The 17,090-nt window shown below is 39.9% G+C and overlaps 1 protein-coding gene across 9 annotated transcripts in view; it reads left to right on the forward strand.

Moving 5' to 3' along the window:
- The window catches only part of adgrb1a (adhesion G protein-coupled receptor B1a), a 219,712-nt gene extending 203,884 nt beyond the window's left edge, over positions 1-15,828 (forward strand). For 8 of the 9 annotated variants that reach the window (XM_085472900.1, XM_085472895.1, XM_085472892.1 and 5 more), the window contains 6 exons: positions 1,087-1,182; positions 1,951-1,990; positions 3,845-4,506; positions 6,520-6,555; positions 6,696-6,854; positions 13,588-15,828. In XM_085472900.1, the coding sequence (XP_085329026.1) occupies positions 1,087-1,182; positions 1,951-1,990; positions 3,845-4,506; positions 6,520-6,555; positions 6,696-6,854; positions 13,588-13,782 (1,188 nt within the window). In that variant the 3' untranslated portion in view covers positions 13,783-15,828. The remainder of the gene's footprint in view (positions 1-1,086; positions 1,183-1,950; positions 1,991-3,844; positions 4,507-6,519; positions 6,556-6,695; positions 6,855-13,587) is intronic. The other variant, XM_085472899.1, reaches the window with a different exon arrangement.
- The last annotated feature ends 1,262 nt before the right edge of the window (positions 15,829-17,090 follow it).

A 17,090-nucleotide genomic window follows, 5' to 3' on the forward strand; every position in this document is an offset into this window, starting at 1 on the left:
TACCATATTATACAATTCTGGATGTCATCTCAGTCAGGTGTGGTGATACTTTCCAAGTCCACTAGGGTCTGCTTGAGTCTCATTGACTTAAATTTTCCCATTGGATAGTGAACATTTAAGAGATGTGACCATGCTAGCCCCGAAAGATGAATTTAGATTATTTAACAAGACATGGACTCATAAATGTTGGTTTCGACTCATTTAGAGTAAAGCGTCATTCGCTTTTATACAAACGTACGTATGAAATGTGTAAAAAATTATCCCTTTCATAATAAAAGCAGGTAAGTTATATTGTCATTTCTCACAAAATGAAAAACCTGTAAGGCATCTCTCATGGAGAGTTTATCAAAGAGTGTTTGATAGCTGAAATGTGACAAACTGTATGATGTATACTTTATTATCTGGGAATCCTAAACTGACCCCACTTAAGCCAATGTGGAGTCAGATCCGCTCGAGCCTGTCGTCTTTATTCATTAAAAGCCTCTACACAGTACTGTATATGTTTAAAAGACGAAAGTTTTAGGCAGGTGAGAAAAAATGATGTTATCAAACAATGCTTTCAAAAATAGAAGTGTTAATCATTTGATTTCATCAATCAAGAAAATGCAGTGAGTGAACAAGAGAGAAATATAAATCAAATTGATATTTGGGGTGACTTCTTCTAGGCACACTTGCACACAGTTTTTGAAGGAACTCAGCTGGTGGTTCTTCCAAACATCTTGGAGAACTAAGCACAGATGTTCTGTGGATGCAGGCTTCCTCACTTCCTTCTGTCTCTTCATGTAATCCCAGACACACTCCATGATCTTGAGATCACGGCTCTGTCTGCCGTACCATTGCTTCCAGTACTTCTTGTTCTTCTTTATGCTGAAGATAGTTCTTAATGACTTTGGCTGTGTGTTTGGTGTCGTCGTCCTGCTGCAGAATACATTTGGAGCCAATAAACAATCATTTATATTTCTGAAAGCATTCTTTGTTTACAGCATTTTTTTTTCCACACCTCCCTAAAACTTTCGCACAGGACTGCATGTCCTATTACTCTGTCTGTATTAAGATCGTGATCTATGCCCTGATGATTTGCCTCAGGTTCAGGAGGCAGTGAAGTGTCGTGTGGTGGACCGACAGGAAGACACCAATGGAGATTCAGGAGGTTCATTTCAGAATGGCCATGCTCAGCTAATGGTATGAAGAGCTAAAATTTGGAGAAATTTGATATGATGTGAGAGAATATTTAAAATAACTAACTCCATGGAATAATAAAGCGCAAAAAGGGGTACGCACTTTTTGCTCCATTCTTGAAATTTTGACTTCTAAACAGCTTGAAAAGGTTCAAGACCTGTGTCCTCCAAATTCTGATCTTCTCATCTCAGAGCACGAGAGAACTAAAGCATATGTTTAATTTTATGGAAAATATACATATATTTTTTTTCTTAAATTCTGATCTTGAAAATATTTATAAAAACCCCTCAAGATAACTAACCTAATAGAAATTTATTAAAAATAATGAAGTCAAAGCATTGTTTAGGAAATGGCATCGTGTTAGAATCATGATTAGAATAAAACAATTTAGGAAGAGGTCAGAGTGACTTACAAGAAGAAATTCTACAAAACCCAAAGCTCTTTCTCTTCAGCTTGTATCCAAATAAAAAAAATATAATAAAACTGATTATTAATGAATCTAAGTTTTGTTGATTAGTCTTCATTTTCTCAATGTTTATCTGCCTTTGCTTTAAAAATATACCATCACATTGACTTGATAGCTAAAAGTTAGTGTGCATGTGCCCTGAGCAGGTATTCCATTGATTGATGCAGGCTGGACCATTTCCCTGGTGTCTTTTCCCCATTTCCTGTCTTCACTGCAGTCGCCAAATAAAGGCTTAAAATCCCCCCATATGATATTTTTCCCACGTCTCCACATTTAATCTAATATTTATTGTTTTCTGTCCTCAGACTGACTTTGAGAAAGATGTGGATATGGCTTGCAGATCAGGTAAGCTCCAGGTTGAGCGTGTTTGAGTTTGTGTGTTTGCATTTGATTTGACTTTGGGAACTGTTTCTCAGATGCTACAGATGTCTCTTGTGCCTCCTTCTCTGTATTTTGACTGCGTCAAATTCCTCGTTGTTGTTGGAACAGATGTGAGCCGTGTTCCCTCTCATTTTTGCGCTTGTGCCGTACAGTCAACATCACAGCAGCCTCCCTACGCCAAGGAGCTGTTTTGACAAGAGATGCAGCACATCACTGCTGCGTAACTCCGTTTATCCCAGGCTGATGGGAGTGGGATGAATGTGTGCTGAGCAGTTATATGCAGATAAATATGGCTGTCTGAGCCTCTCCTACACTGATGCTGTGTAATTAAGTCCCTCCCAACAGCGCTGCATCAGATACTGGTTGATGCTCTAAAATCCACTGGGAGTGAAAATCTGATTACCTCTTGAGACAAGATATCAAGAAAAGTGTCTGGAAGAGAAAAGCTATTCAGAAGCAGACAGGCTCAAGCAAGGGAAGACAGAAAAGAGCAGAGAGAAATGAGAGATGTTTAATGTTTGTCAAGAGGGAGCAGGAATGGCAGAAAACGATCAGGGGATGTTTAGTACGGAGCATTGTCTGATGTTGTTCAGCAGCCTCGACCTGGTGCAGGATATGTTTGCTGCCATATGCCAAATGCTGTTATTGTGAAAAAGCTTGGGCCACAAGGTCATGCCGTACCCAGCTGAATGTTACGTTACTCATGTCAAAACTGGTTACAACCTTTTGCTGTAGGAAGCATTTTCCAATGAAAATCTAGTGAAGAAATTCCAGGACTTTACACCGGAAAGCGACACAGAGGTCTGGAGGTTTTTTGTGCACTAAAGCAATACCTTTTAGAAGACGAGCATATTGATAGAACTGCAAGCACTTGTATGTCCTCATGTGGAGAAAAAATACTATACTGTGTGGCTTTGTTTGACTTTCTTCACTCCAGTTCTCTCGCTCTAGGATTTCTGGATGTGTTTAGCAGGTATTCAATGTAGTAATGATGGCAAAACTGAAGTCATAGGCCAAGACTTTATGTAGACAGGCAACACAGGTATTTTTGACAAGTCATCAACAGTACTCGATCCCCTTCTGCTCCAGTCTGCACGCCATATGTCCTTGGGCAAGATACTAACCCCAAGTTGCTCTCCGATGCATCCGTTGGAGTATGAATGTGTACAAATGTTAGATAGAAGAGTATAGAAAAATGTTGTTTGAATGGCTGTGTAAAGCACTTTGAGTGCTCATGGAGTTTAAAAGCTCTATGTAAGAACCAGTCCATTTACAAGTCACTGTAGCATTATTCTTTCTTTTGTCTTTAGTGTCATCCACAATTGAAAAAATCCCATCACTCTTAGTTTGGAAGTTTATTAGTTGCTAACCTTGTCCTTCCATCTTGTATTTTTCCTACCAGCTAGGGGGCTGGCCGGGATATGATTTTCTGCTTCCCCAGAGAGAATCTGTCAGCACTGGAGGTTTTTTTTGTTTGTTTTGTTTTTTCTCTTTGCTCTGGTTACCCACTGTGATCACAACCTGCAGCAGTTAGAGATCAGGTTAAGGTGCTCAACCAGAGCAAGGTGTGTTGCTCTGAAATGCAGTCCAGCAGTAAAATAAGAGACTCATCCAGGATTGTATTGGTTGTCAGACGTAGAGGGAAGAATCTTATAATTTCAGTGATTTAATAATTGATTTATAAAATCTCCTTGTTTCACACAGTGCAAAAGTAATGTGTTTATTACTTACACACATTCCGCTGCTGGTTTCTTCCCGAGATTCCCAGGTGGAGAAATTGCATCTCACACAGCTTTTCTCTCTTTCTGGTCTCTTTAGGCACCATGAAGCGCTCATCCCTCCAGGGGGAGGAGAAGGCCTCCTCTGGGACCCTCACTCTTCAAAAAGGTTCTAATTTTAACACCATGCCGGCCAGCATGGCCAAGGTTCACCTCCAGAATGTGGCCGACTATACGAGCCACACTTTGACGATGCGGAGGGAGAAAGGCGCCACAAAAGGAATCAGTACCGAGCTGCCGGGTGCCAAATCCATCTACATCTGCGATGGCGAACTCTTCAAGCAGCTGGATGGAGATCTGCCTCGAGGGAACGGTGAAGGCAGCAGCTCTGAGGGGGCTGGCAAAGGCCCGGGATATGTCATTCTACCGACAAACAACACGGGCACCCTGAAACCGTCCAAGGGGAAAGAGGAGCAGGCAGCCAAGTATAACATCAGCATTGAGCAGCTGCCTCAGACCAGGCTTATCCACCTGGCTAACCCTGTCAGTGGAGAGCCAGTGCCTGGCTTTGGGCTGAAAAGCCTGCCTGCTGACCAGGTCAGTGTGTCATGCTCTGACAGAGACTCACCTGCGCACAACCTGCAGAATATGCCCAGAGACTCCAAGGTGGCCAACAACATGTGTGACGGAGGAGAGTCTGGAAATTCTGGAGTGGTGTCCAAGAGTGAGACTGTCTCCACACTGTCCATGAGCTCGCTGGAGGTAAGACGGAAAAACCTCTTAATGTATTGAATTATCAGCCTCATACTTCATATTTAACATAATACATGCATGCTGAGTTGTGTTTTGTGCTTATCATAAATTCTCAAATGAACAACCAGATGTAGGCTGTATCGGAGACTGGCATTTTATTATGATTATTTGGTGAATGCTCACATATTTGAGTGAGTTTCCTAATCTGCTAATATGATTTGGTATTGATAGTTTCAATAATATGAATTTAACAATCGAACAATTTTGCTATTTCCTCAGTAAAAGTAGAATTCTGTGTATTCCCATCAGAATAACAACAGACAAACCACTCTCTTCTTTTCAAGCAAAGCATTTGCCATCTTGTCTACCACTGCTAGGTTTCTGTCAATACAACTCTGCAAGGCCTTCGAGTTCTGTAGCTCATACACAAAAATCCCTTTCTTTTCTGGAAGGGTTGTAATGTGAAACAGCCCCAGGACATGGGGACTTTTTGTAAACAGTTGTAGAGAAAGAACATAAAAACACATTTGGAATGAATTATTGAGAGTGCTTCTCAAACAGCAGGGTGGTGGGTACATGACTTTGTTGTTGCTTTGATGGGTTTAGTGATGTGGAAATGGACATCATGCAGAATTTATCATGTGTGATAATATAATTCACAAGTCTCAATGTTCTTTTACTGCCTGTTTGAGAATTTAGGGTTGCATCACTGTGGTGAATGTCACTTTCATTTTTATCACATCGATTTATTATAACTTTCTCACTAAAGGGCTATCAAACTCTAAAGGTGCTGTAGCTTTTTCCTATTAGCGAATGACGCCAAACATTCTGACTGCTACACTACTGTGTTATTTTGCATGGTCTGCAGCCATTCATATAGAAAAATTGGGAAACCAGTGACATTTTTTGTATTTGCTTTCTGGAATCATTTACGTGGCATGGTGCGTGCCACATGTGGTGATGTATGACCACTACAGCATCAGTGATGCTCGAGTGGTCGAGTTAGGAGGATCGCCTAGGGGCAAAAAAGAAAGATTTTGAATTTAAAGAAAAACTTGGCTGCAGCAAAACTTGTTTGTATACGTTGTTGTCTATAGTTCAGGTTTCAGGCTGGTAGTTTTTGCTTTATCTTTTTTTGAGACGAAGCTAAAACTCAGACAGTACATTCTCCCAAAATTTAAACAAAGGGATCCTCATCCACCTAAGAAAGGAGGTCAGAAGGCTCTCTGGATTCCAGCTCTTCAGTAAAATGTGTTGCTGACAAACAGAAGAGGAACACTGGTCTGTGTAGTCCTTCAGCTGCATCTCACAATCCAACAGAAAACAAGTTGTCCTTTTCCCTGAGCTTCACCACTTCAGCTTCAATGAAATTGGGCTGTGTAGTTTTTGTGTAATTTTGCTTGCAAACAGATGGCCAGCATTGATTCTTCTTGTCTTGGTGGACTAATAAAAAACAACATTAATTAGGTCTCCACAGAGATGCACCATCCCACATATTTGTCAGTGCCATTATAATCTCCAATTCACATCACAAGAAGTATCTCAACATTTTGTCACCCGTGTGATGGCGGCATCTTTGAAAAGGTTAGTTTTCATAGAGCTCCTACTGCAGACAGAAGTGGCGGGATAAGATCGCCACAGAGCAGTCAGGCTTCTGCTTGCTGGTGTCTTTTCACTTGGGGGGTAAAACACACTTCTATAATTTGGTGCGAGACGGCAGCTGCCACGGCAACCAGGCAGCCTGAAGGTCAGGTCTTCCTTTACCACTCTGTGACTGAGGACCGAAAGGTCATTCGGTCACAATCTGTTTACTGCAAACTTGTGCCAGCAGGATCAAAATGACCAGCAGCAAACCTCGTTTCCTCCCTCATGACTCACTGCTCTTCTCTGAGTCCCAGAGACGCCCTTTACTAACTACCTAATGTCCACATACGCAGTAAAAACTGCCGAGAAACACTTGCTACTCAAAAAACACACAATATCAAGACACATCTTTAATCTCTCTGTCTCATCTCCCTCCAGAGACGAAAATCACGCTATGCAGAGCTTGACTTTGAGGTAATTTTTAGTCTCTTTGATTCCTACAGAGCTGTTTAGACTTCAAAGCACAACATTTTTGCATACATTTATTTTTAAAATAGGAGTGATGGTCACCTGTGCTGTTTACTTTGTACATAACGTGCAATGTCCCTGTGTAGAAAATAATGCACACCCGGAAACGCCACCAGGACATGTTTCAGGACCTGAACAGGAAGATTCACAGTGCAGACAAGGATAGAGAATCTCCACCTGTTGACGCCAAAGCTGCCAAAAGATGGAGTGTGTCCTCTGCCAGCAGCGACAAGACCAACATGAGTGTAAAGAGTTTAAATTTATTCTGTTCTGCCCCTTCCCTCCCTAATATCTAATGTTCCCCTTTCCTTCTATAATTAGCAAAAATTACCACACTTGCTTGTTGATTTGTAAGTGCAGCCGTTTTCAAAATTGTCATTTTTTTCTATTGCAGTGTGCTATTAATTTTCCCAAAGGAGCCACATGAGAAACTGGGAGGGACACTCCAATAAGCTTAAAAAGAGGTCAAATGATTAATGTGCTGTACTGAATTCTGTATTGGTTTCTCATGTGGAAGGACCCTTGGGAAAATTCACTGCGCACCCCTGTTACAGTGTTAACTTATGCATAGGCATTATTTGTGTATGGCCATATAATCTCCAACTACAAACCGAACCGAATACACATAATATTGCCCAATTCAGATACTTCGGAGATACATATATATGTCGTACACTGTGTGAACGACGTGCTTAATTGTGTTGTGCATGAGTTTAAACTAATGAGTGCAGCAATTAGTTCACTTGACAAAAAATGACACAGGATTTGACACTAATTGTCTTCTTACCTGTGGAATTTGCAATTTGTTGAGTCTCTGACTGCATATACCAAGGACTTATGCAGTAAAGACAATTTATCAACAATAACATGAAATTATAACACCAAAGGTTGCACCGAGCTACCTAGATAGAAGCATTTCAATGAATCCTTCTTCTACTAGCTGAAAATTCTTTGGTGTTTTCTCTGTTTTTGCTGCTTGGCCAAGGCAGCTGCTAAGGAAGAGACATGTTCCTGTTTTTAAGTATACCATTTATGCTCATAAAAGTTGTAGATGTCCATGCGAACAAAATACTGAATTTTAGTATGTATGCAATTTTAGATGCAGCATCTCTTTCCAAGCAGTCAGTTTCATATGTAAATATTTGTGACAGAAATAGAAGTATAAAATTGAAATTGATGCTATGAAACTGAAATGGAGGTACCACATCAAAGTTCTGGTAGTAAATGTAGCTTATATATAGATTCTGAAAATAACAAAAAAAAAATATGTAGAATGGTGGTGCAGGATCTGCGTGCAACCAGGGCAACCCCCACCTCCCTCCATACTAATGCCAAGATGTGAAACATTTAAATGGGACAGATGATTTGTTTAAAGTACTTTGGTACTTTAGCTTGTCATAAATATTGTGCACCCACAGGCATGAGAACATAAGAAAAGAAAGGTTGGCTTCAGCTGGCTCCTTTCATAAGGCCACACTCTGGGTGTAATGTTACTTGTAAACTTCTGATAAGCTTGGAAGTATGGTGCTAGGAGCATCCCTAATTGTGTGTATGGTTGATAATAAATGCCCCGTTTTCATGGATAACGAGCTGACACATTTAGACAACAATGCCACTTGTTGCTGCAGCAGATAGCGACACATCAGATTTTAGTCACAACATGTTGAATTTTGGTTAAATGGGTTTCAATTCTTTAACTGATAATAAAGTTGACCCAGCCATCACAACCTTAATTGTGTAATAAAATGCTTCCCACAGAGGCTGTTTATTTTTTTAGGAATTGTATGACTGTCCCATGGCCCTGACCATCTTTCTTGCTTCAGTAAAGCATGAGCTGTGATAGAAAGGGTAGCGACTGCCTTTTTGATGGTCTTAATGTTTGGAAGAGTAAATTTGATCAGACGATTGTAAAACTGTCAAGCATGGTGATGGTAGCATGATGCTTACAGTGGTACTGGTATATTGTATATTGAGTTGAATAATGAAGAAGGACGACTACCTCCCATTCTCCGTTTTTAAAGCAGGCTAACCTTAAGCTTGGCTAATGGCCTTCCCAAAGCGTCAAAACATGAACCTTATTGGAAATTTGTGGACTAGGCTTAAAAGCCAGGTTCAGTAAAGCCATCAAAATTTAATTAGGGGTGTCAAACCTATGGCCCGGAGCAATATCTGACTCGAGATCCAGTCTGCAATATAATTTCATATAGAGCTGGGCGATAGAACGATAACGATATGTATCGCGATATAACTTTTACTCGATAGAGAAATTAAACTATCGTGATAGAGCTCGCCGCTCTTGTCCTCTTAAAAAAAAAAAAAAAAAAAAAAAGGTCAGCCAATCCAAATTAAGTAGCGCAGAGCCGAACCAATCACAGCCGCAGCGTCACGTCGCGTGACTTGTTACGTAAAGCACAAGTGCCAAGCCGCACGTGTGTTTGTTTGGGAAGCAGCCAGCGCGTAATGGAGGAAATGAGTAGTGTGCCGACTAGAAAAATCAACCGAGCGTGACCTTAAGAGAAAACAGATGATGGTTCCAACGCCGGAGAGATTGTCGAACGGAAGAGCCATAGAAGTTCCGTAGTGTGAAGGTATTTCGGCTATTTCAAGTCTGACAAAAAACAGAGTAGCGTGCACTGTAAATTGTGCTGAAAGCAAGTCTGGAAATACAATAAACTGGTGCATGCGTCACACTGCGCCACGTTATTGTTTCGGTGAAATGAATTTCTACAATACTGTTACTGTTCATTCTACTCTCTGCAGTGTTTAAATGCTTACATATACACACAGTTACTGTCCCTCCACACATACGACTCGGTTCTGCTTCTATGCCCCAGCTTTGTTTACTTTTTCCCACCGAGGCTTCTAGACTTCTGATTGGCCAACATTTCTGCACGGTTAGGAATCTAGCGCCACCTGCTGCTTTGGCATGTTCATAGCAGCGTTTTCCTTCATTTCTGCCTTTATGTGTGGACGGAATTATTTTTTAAAACGAAAACGGAAAATCTCAGTTTTCAAAAATACCCGTGTACGCGTGGACGTAGCCTCAGTCTCTGACTGGAAGCGCTAATTCATCATTCGGCTTTTGTCAGACTAAAGTAACTGTTAAAACTGTTTGAAAAGCTCAGCTATACAACAAGGAGAGATTGAGAATTTCCTTTTAGTTCTCAGTTTATTTGATATTGAAAAAAGTTAGTCAGTTTTGTCTGTTCTTCTGTAAAACAAACTAAGATTTATTTTTAGAATTAATATTTTGTTTCTAAGTGGAATTGACAATTTAGTAGTCTGTTTCGTTTGTTCTATTTTGAAACTTAAACGCTTTAGTGGCTGCCTTTTGTGTAGTTTGTAATATTTGCCTTTATTTATCTGAAAAAGTCTCATGTTCCTTAAGTACATCTACCCTGTTGAACTTATTATGGGAAATAAATATTTAAATAAAAACAAGCTGCTGATTATTTCACATTTTACTTGTGAGCAACGGCACATTTAAATCTTACAAATATAGTTATTTGGCTTATATCGTGATATATATCGTTATCGCCTGAAATGAAAAAAACATATCGTGATATGAAAAAATCTCATAATGCCCAGCTCTAATTTCATATATCAGTTATTAGTGGCTCATCATTATGTGAAAGTCCAATCTTCAGCCCTGCTGAGATCCATACAAGGTAGGGGGGGGCCGCACACCATGCGGCCAATCACATGCAAAGACAGACCGGGATCATACCATTATGTGAAAGAAGGATGGGGTGCAGATGTTCCAGAGACAAAACAAGACTGCAAAGCTGAGTACAGAATTTATAAAAATGAAACCCGTTTTTATTTTCAGCCATTTTGCAGTGTGGAAGTCAAAAGGTTTCAGACTTGTCCAGGCCTTAGACCTCATGTGTGTTCTTCATAGTCTCACAGGCCTGACTCAATTTATAATTCTTAACTTGTTTGATCTGCTGCTCACCACAAACAAGCACAAGCAAAAATTTTGGACTTTTAACTGCAGTTTCTCCTACTGATGAAAACCTCCCTTATGGTCGTTCAGGTTTTTTACAACCTGAACAGTTAAAACAAACAAAAAGCTGGACAGTCTGGGCAATGAGCTACCAGATTTTTTTTCCATAATTTTGCACATTTATTTCTTATAATTTACGTCAAAAAGAGTCGTGCTGACAGATTTCTTTCTTTGTCACAGCAGCGTTTTCTTTGCCATATAGAACAATTATTAAAAATGTAACTTCTTTACATTGACAGAATGGGGAGTTTCACTGGTCTGGCCACTTAAGGTCAAAGTGTGGGCCACAATGTAAAATGAGCTCGACACCCCTGATTTAAATAACTCTACCAGTTCTTCCAAGAAATATCAGAATTATGCCAAAAGCTAGTTGATGGCTACCAAATCATCTGGTCGAGGTGGAACTTGCTAATGGACATTTAATGAAATATTAGTGGGTGTTTATGTATATATTTGACCTATATTTATGCTTTTGAAACATCAATTTTTTTTAAATCATTAAAAAATGTGTGCTATATAGTCATTCCATCCTGAAAAAGAACAGTCAAGAGAAATCATTAAAAGTCCTAATTTACCATGATAATCATGACCATAATAACTTTTGACCACAACTGTAATTAAACATTTTGCATCTACTCAGTATAGATTGAATCAACAATCTACGTCCATTCTGTGGTCATTAGAGTTATAAGTATAGGTATTGTTTTAGGAAGTAGGCGAATAATATATTTGCTTCTGCTAATGAAATTTGGATAAGAACTCATGTGGCATTGTCTCACATTGATGCTGGAGCTGAGAGGTGATTAGCTTAGCTTTGCATAAAGAATGAAACTATGAGGGGCAAGTTTGGAATCAAGCAGAGAGGTAATTCTGTCTCATAACTTCCCACATAAACAGAATTGACAGATTCTGTTTGTGTTCTGTATGGACTGACCCCTTTGACAGTGAAGGCTCACATGAGGACTCTGGCATTTACAGTTTGTTTACAAATGACTCTCTCAGAATTATTTCCAACTAATAAACTATAGGTGTGTGGCAAATTCTAAGAACAATTTGAAGCATCAACACCTACAAGAATGCATCTGTTAGGTCTGTTATGCTGTGGGGTGGATTTGGGTGCACTTGTCCTGATAGAGGGGACCAAGTCAATACACACTTGTCCTGAGTGGTCTCCTTTATCATATGATGAAACATTTCTTTCTGTCCTGGTGGGAGGGGTCTCTTCCAGAATAACTCACTGAACAGTGTTTCATCATTCAAACCATTCAGTAAACCTACTGAATGGTTTGAATAGCATGCCATTGATGTGAATCATATACTCTGACCTTAAGTTACCAGAGTAACGTACTATGACACATGTAAGAGTTTTCATGTCATAAATCTCTTTTATACTGGATAAATGACTATGGCAACTTATGCACATAATATTTGCTCATGGCTTTGCAAGCAAGCGGTGATGTTTCTGTATTGATTCCTTTTATTAGTTGATTCTCAGAGAGAATACATGCAAACTCGATGAAGTATACGTTGTACTTTAACAAACAAAGCAGTGCATTACAGTTACAGCAGTGCAGACTGTATGTAAATAAGTAATGCAGAAAATATATAGGTTAAATATTCTGTTTGTTCCTGATTTGCTGCCAAGTCTATATGATGCTGAATTTCAGTAAATCAAACACAGATTACGGAACGGCTCCATTGTCCATCCATCACATTAGAACAAATGGCAGCACAATATGATAGGCTGCTGTTAATATAGTAATAACTTATTGATTTACAACAGCTTTGCTGTCTTGCCTTACTTGAATCCAGTGATAATTTTTTTCTTTATATCTCTCCATGATCTGACTGAAGTAGGTGGACATCGATCAGTTCAATTTGAGTGGAAGACGAGCCAAACAATGCTTCAATTACTGTTTTATATGAGCACTCACAACGGTTGAAGCACAAAGCCTTGACTAACAAAGAAAATAAATATCCCAACCCAGGTTAAACAGCACTCTCCATTATTGTTATCCAAACACCAAATGAGAGTATATGCTTTAAAGAACTCGTGTTCCACACTTCAACTAGAGGTCAGAAGTAAAGAGCATGTGGTTTTTATCACTGTATAGGGGCCTAACGAGACTTGATATTGTGTTTTTTCTTTGTCACCCATCTGCATGTAAAATTTGAGAACTTTGTTGTTCACTTTAAATAACAATTATTACAGTTTATGATGTTCAGCTTACAAAATTGTGAGTTTGAAGGTTTTACCTACAAATGCACATTGGGTGTTGTCGTCACCCTGGTGGGTGGGTGGGAAGGAAGTTTGGACACCCAAGTTTGTGAATGTGAAAACTCGAAAATGAGGCAATATAGGAGTTTCAAACTGATACCAAAGGTGTGTCCACTCAAAATCTCAGACAAGTTTGCATCTCAGTGACCTCGACCTCAAGGTCAAGATCAAAGGTCAAATTTCCTGGAAATCTTGTGAATTGAAATTACCTAGTTTAGGCTGTACGGTACCACTAGCTGCCGCCAGTATTTTTACATTTAGAAAGAGGTAGACAAAATCTTCTACAAAACTGTGCTACAAAGTGTCCTAATGTTAATCTCAGCTTCATATGGGATCATTGGGGATCTTTAAGTAAGGGTTAGGGTTGGGTTTTTTGCTTATCAACCTATTAAATACTGTTGGCATAGTTTAAGGAGATAGAGGAGTGAAGTCTCATACATTCATTTTGGCATGACTTTTTTTATGTTGTTGTTTTTTTCATATAACTTCATATTAACATAACTCTGCCAGTAACCCTAGATGGGTCTCTGGTGACCGGTTGAACGTTAACAATTTGAAATGCTAGACTGATTCTGTAAGGGTATAATAAATTGACTGAAAAAGGTGAGGAAGAGCCCCCAAAATAGCTAAAGTACATCAGCGATTCTAAGAGATGAGACAAACCAACTTTTTTCTTATGTCCGTTTCCCCTCAGGACAAACAGCAGACCCCGAGCAAGAGGGCGTGGGAAGGCATTCGTAAGACCAACTCACCCCCGTCCTGGGTGCGGAAGGACCTGGAGACAGTGGCGGCCTCCCCTCTTGAGCTGCAGACAGTAGAGTGGGAGAAGACCAGTGCAACCATTCCTCTTGTGGGCCAGGAGATCATGGACCTGCAGACAGAGGTGTGACCCAGATTCTGGCTCACACTAAACAATTCCACTTTCGCTCCAGAGCTCTCAGACAACCAAGCAGACACACGACACACATACTGCCCTACTGTGTACTTCTATTCAAAGGGTGGATGTAGCCAAGACCGTGAGGGGGCAAGGAGGGCAAGGAAAAGAGTCACGATTACAGAAAATCAAGTTAATGAATTAAAGAGAGAATGAGATAACGGTGTCTCATTCTCTGTTTCATTTGATGTTTTTGAAGTCACCAATTACTGGTCATCTTCCTGTATATGATCTTCAGGCTTACGCTGGAGACAGATTGCCAAAGTAGCAGACAAAGCTGCTATATGTGCATCATTAAGTCATGTAATAAACAGCATAGCAAAGGTAATCACACGATGTTTACCCCTGTATTAAATGGTTACGATGTAATAATCATGATTATGTCTCTTTATTTTCACTGTTGAGAGTATTGTTGCATTGCTGTTCTGCTCTCTTTATTCCTGACCAAATTCTGATGTTGTATGCAGCTCAACATGCCTCTGAATTTCTCTCTTTTTCAACATAAGACTTGGGAAGAAAAAATTCACACGGCATTTGAGGAGGCAGACTGCCAAACATACACCCATATGTGCCCCTCAGTGCCGCTCCCTGCTCCCCAACAATCTCTAACGCCTTATCCCACCCCTCACGATAGTAGGCCAAGGCTCACCCTGCAGCGACAAGGGAAAAAATGGGGGAGAGTGAGAAAAAGAAATCCAAAACATCACGTTGAGCCAAAATGGAAAGTTGCCTTCTCATCGACGGACACCTCAGAGATGGTGGAGCGCATGCCGGCGGGCTTTGCGCTCTGTTCGCTTTTCAACCTCAATACCGCCTAAAAGAGGGACAACGTGGACGTCCAAAAGGAATACAGCAAACACGAGTTGGTTGGGTCAGTTTCTTGATGTACAAGCAGGCTTGATACAGTTAATGCAAACATGATGCTAAGGGAAAAAAGGTATTACTGTGTGTGTATATGTGTGTGTGCGCGCACTGAAAAAATGGAAGATGAGTAAATCCATAGATCTATCGATATATATGTTATGATGATTACAGATAATGACACATACAAGGTAGAGTAATATAAAAGATGGTGGTTGCACACAGAGAAAGCACAAGGCTCATTTGGAGTCCTGATGTACAGCATTGTAATTATTTCAACAGAGTTCTACAGAATGGATTTTAGCCTATAAATATCTTTCTTACTGTGCTTGGGGATAGTTGTCATCATTATTATAAATATGAACATGATTATTCTGATACCAGTCCTTCCTTCCCCTCCCCCTGTCCTTTCAGGGTATTGGACTATACGAGTGTTCTGTATCACAGTGTAACAGTGTGTGTTTTGATATCACCGCCAGTCACTCCCTCAGATCTGTATTTGTCGAAAAAACCCTGACTGCCGACCTCTGCGCTCCTGCTTCCTCTGACCTCTGATTTGCGCCCCACCCTGGCACACACACACACACACTCTCTCTCTCTCCTCCCCTCACTCCTGTTTTTATTTCACTGGGGTCGCCTTTTTGTTAATGTACAGTTTTCAGAGCACAAAATGAATGTGTCTTATTTCTAATAAAAGCATATCTATATAATAAAATAACACAAGTCTGCTTATTTTCTTACACAGTCATTCATCATAATACATCATGTGATCTTACAAAATGATTTGTTTTTGTTATTGTTTTGCCAACAGTCTCTCGTGAGCATTTGTGAAATACAACATTTAATCTATTTGTGTTCTTGAATGTCAATTTGTACAGAAATGCATTTCTATTTTTAATGGCTATTGATCTGAGTCCATCAACTTAAAGTGAAATTATTTCAAAGGTGAAAGTTTTGCTGTTTTTGTTTTGGTGTAAGTCAATTTACTCATCAAACTTGAAACTTCAGTTTTAGTCCTGCACAGAGTTCATTAGTTTCCCATTTTCTGTGGTACTAAGATGCCATTACATGTTGAATTTGTGTAGGTGTGGGCAAAACACTTGGTTTGATTCAGAAAATAAAACCTGAACTGACAATGTGGCATGGATATTGTAAATGGACTGGTTCTTACATAGTGCTATTCTACCCTACCTGAGCACTCAGAAAGCCCTTAAGCTAAATGAGGCATCCCTGACATTCACACTCTGATGGATGCATCGGATAGGAATTATGTTATGAACTATGTTGTCCCAGGATATTTGGGATACAGAGAGGAGCAGACAGTGACTGAACCACCAACCTTCTGATTAGTAGAGGAGCTGCTCTACCTCCTGAGCTGAGGAGAGCCACATCCTGTATATTAAACTTTACATTTAAACTAAACAAATGACAAATCAAAAGTGATTCCTGTAAAGCAAATACTTAAAAGTAGTTGTAGAAAAACATAGACAAGCTAAAGATAAAAAAAAAAGACATGCAGCAGAATAAGAGGGTGCAGGAGAGGAGTAAGACAGTAAGAGAGCAGTGAATAGGGAATAGCAGTGAATCAATGCACGGCTTGGGCTATGGTGCCAGTCTCCTGGAGAGGGGCTGGACTCTGTCACAGTCTGGAGTTGCCCTTGGTGAGAAACTGTGGGCTTGGGTGGGTATCGTAGTATCCGCGTCCTTTGTGAGGTATTCCGACATGTCCCACTGGGAGAAGGCCCTGGGGCAGACTCAGGACACGCTAGAGATCATCTCTCGGCTGGCCTGGGTGTTTTCCGAAACAAGATGGAGGAGGTGACAGGGGAGAGGGAGGTCTGGGCTTCTCTGCTTACGCTGCTGCACCCGCGACCCAGCCCTGGATAAGCGGAAGAAGATGGATAGATAACAATATGATGTAACAATAATTTTATGAATTATGGCAGTATTGATAGTTATTCAACTCAAGGAATGTTCATTAAGTTTTCTTTATTGTATTTTAACACCGTCGCCATCTGAGTATTGTTTTGAGCTTACCACTCATTAGTCATTCATTAATCACTCAAGACTCCCTTAAAATATTTTTGTATGCGTTTTTTTAGACATTGCATAAAAACAAACTTCACAAACCTTTGTTTGTTCTGTACAAGTAAAAAAAAAACTAATAGTTCTTTAGAATTGTTAATTCATTTGCATGTTTACTGATACTATATAAACCAATTTGTGTGAGCATTGTAACATCTTCTTTTTACAAAGAAAATGCAGTGTGTTCACTTTTAGTACACAAGCTTATAGCAGGGACATAAGATGGCTTCAGAAAAATTTACTTTAAGATACATTTAAGAAAAAAAAATAGCACAGGAAATTCAGTCTTGTTCTATATGAAGTTTTTAAGCTCTTTT

The sequence above is a fragment of the Copadichromis virginalis genome, linkage group LG11, assembly GCF_057382275.1.
Source record: "Copadichromis virginalis isolate Kocher_CV1m ecotype Utaka linkage group LG11, C_Virginalis_male_GT1.1, whole genome shotgun sequence".
In the NCBI taxonomy this organism is placed as follows: Eukaryota; Metazoa; Chordata; class Actinopteri; order Cichliformes; family Cichlidae; genus Copadichromis; species Copadichromis virginalis.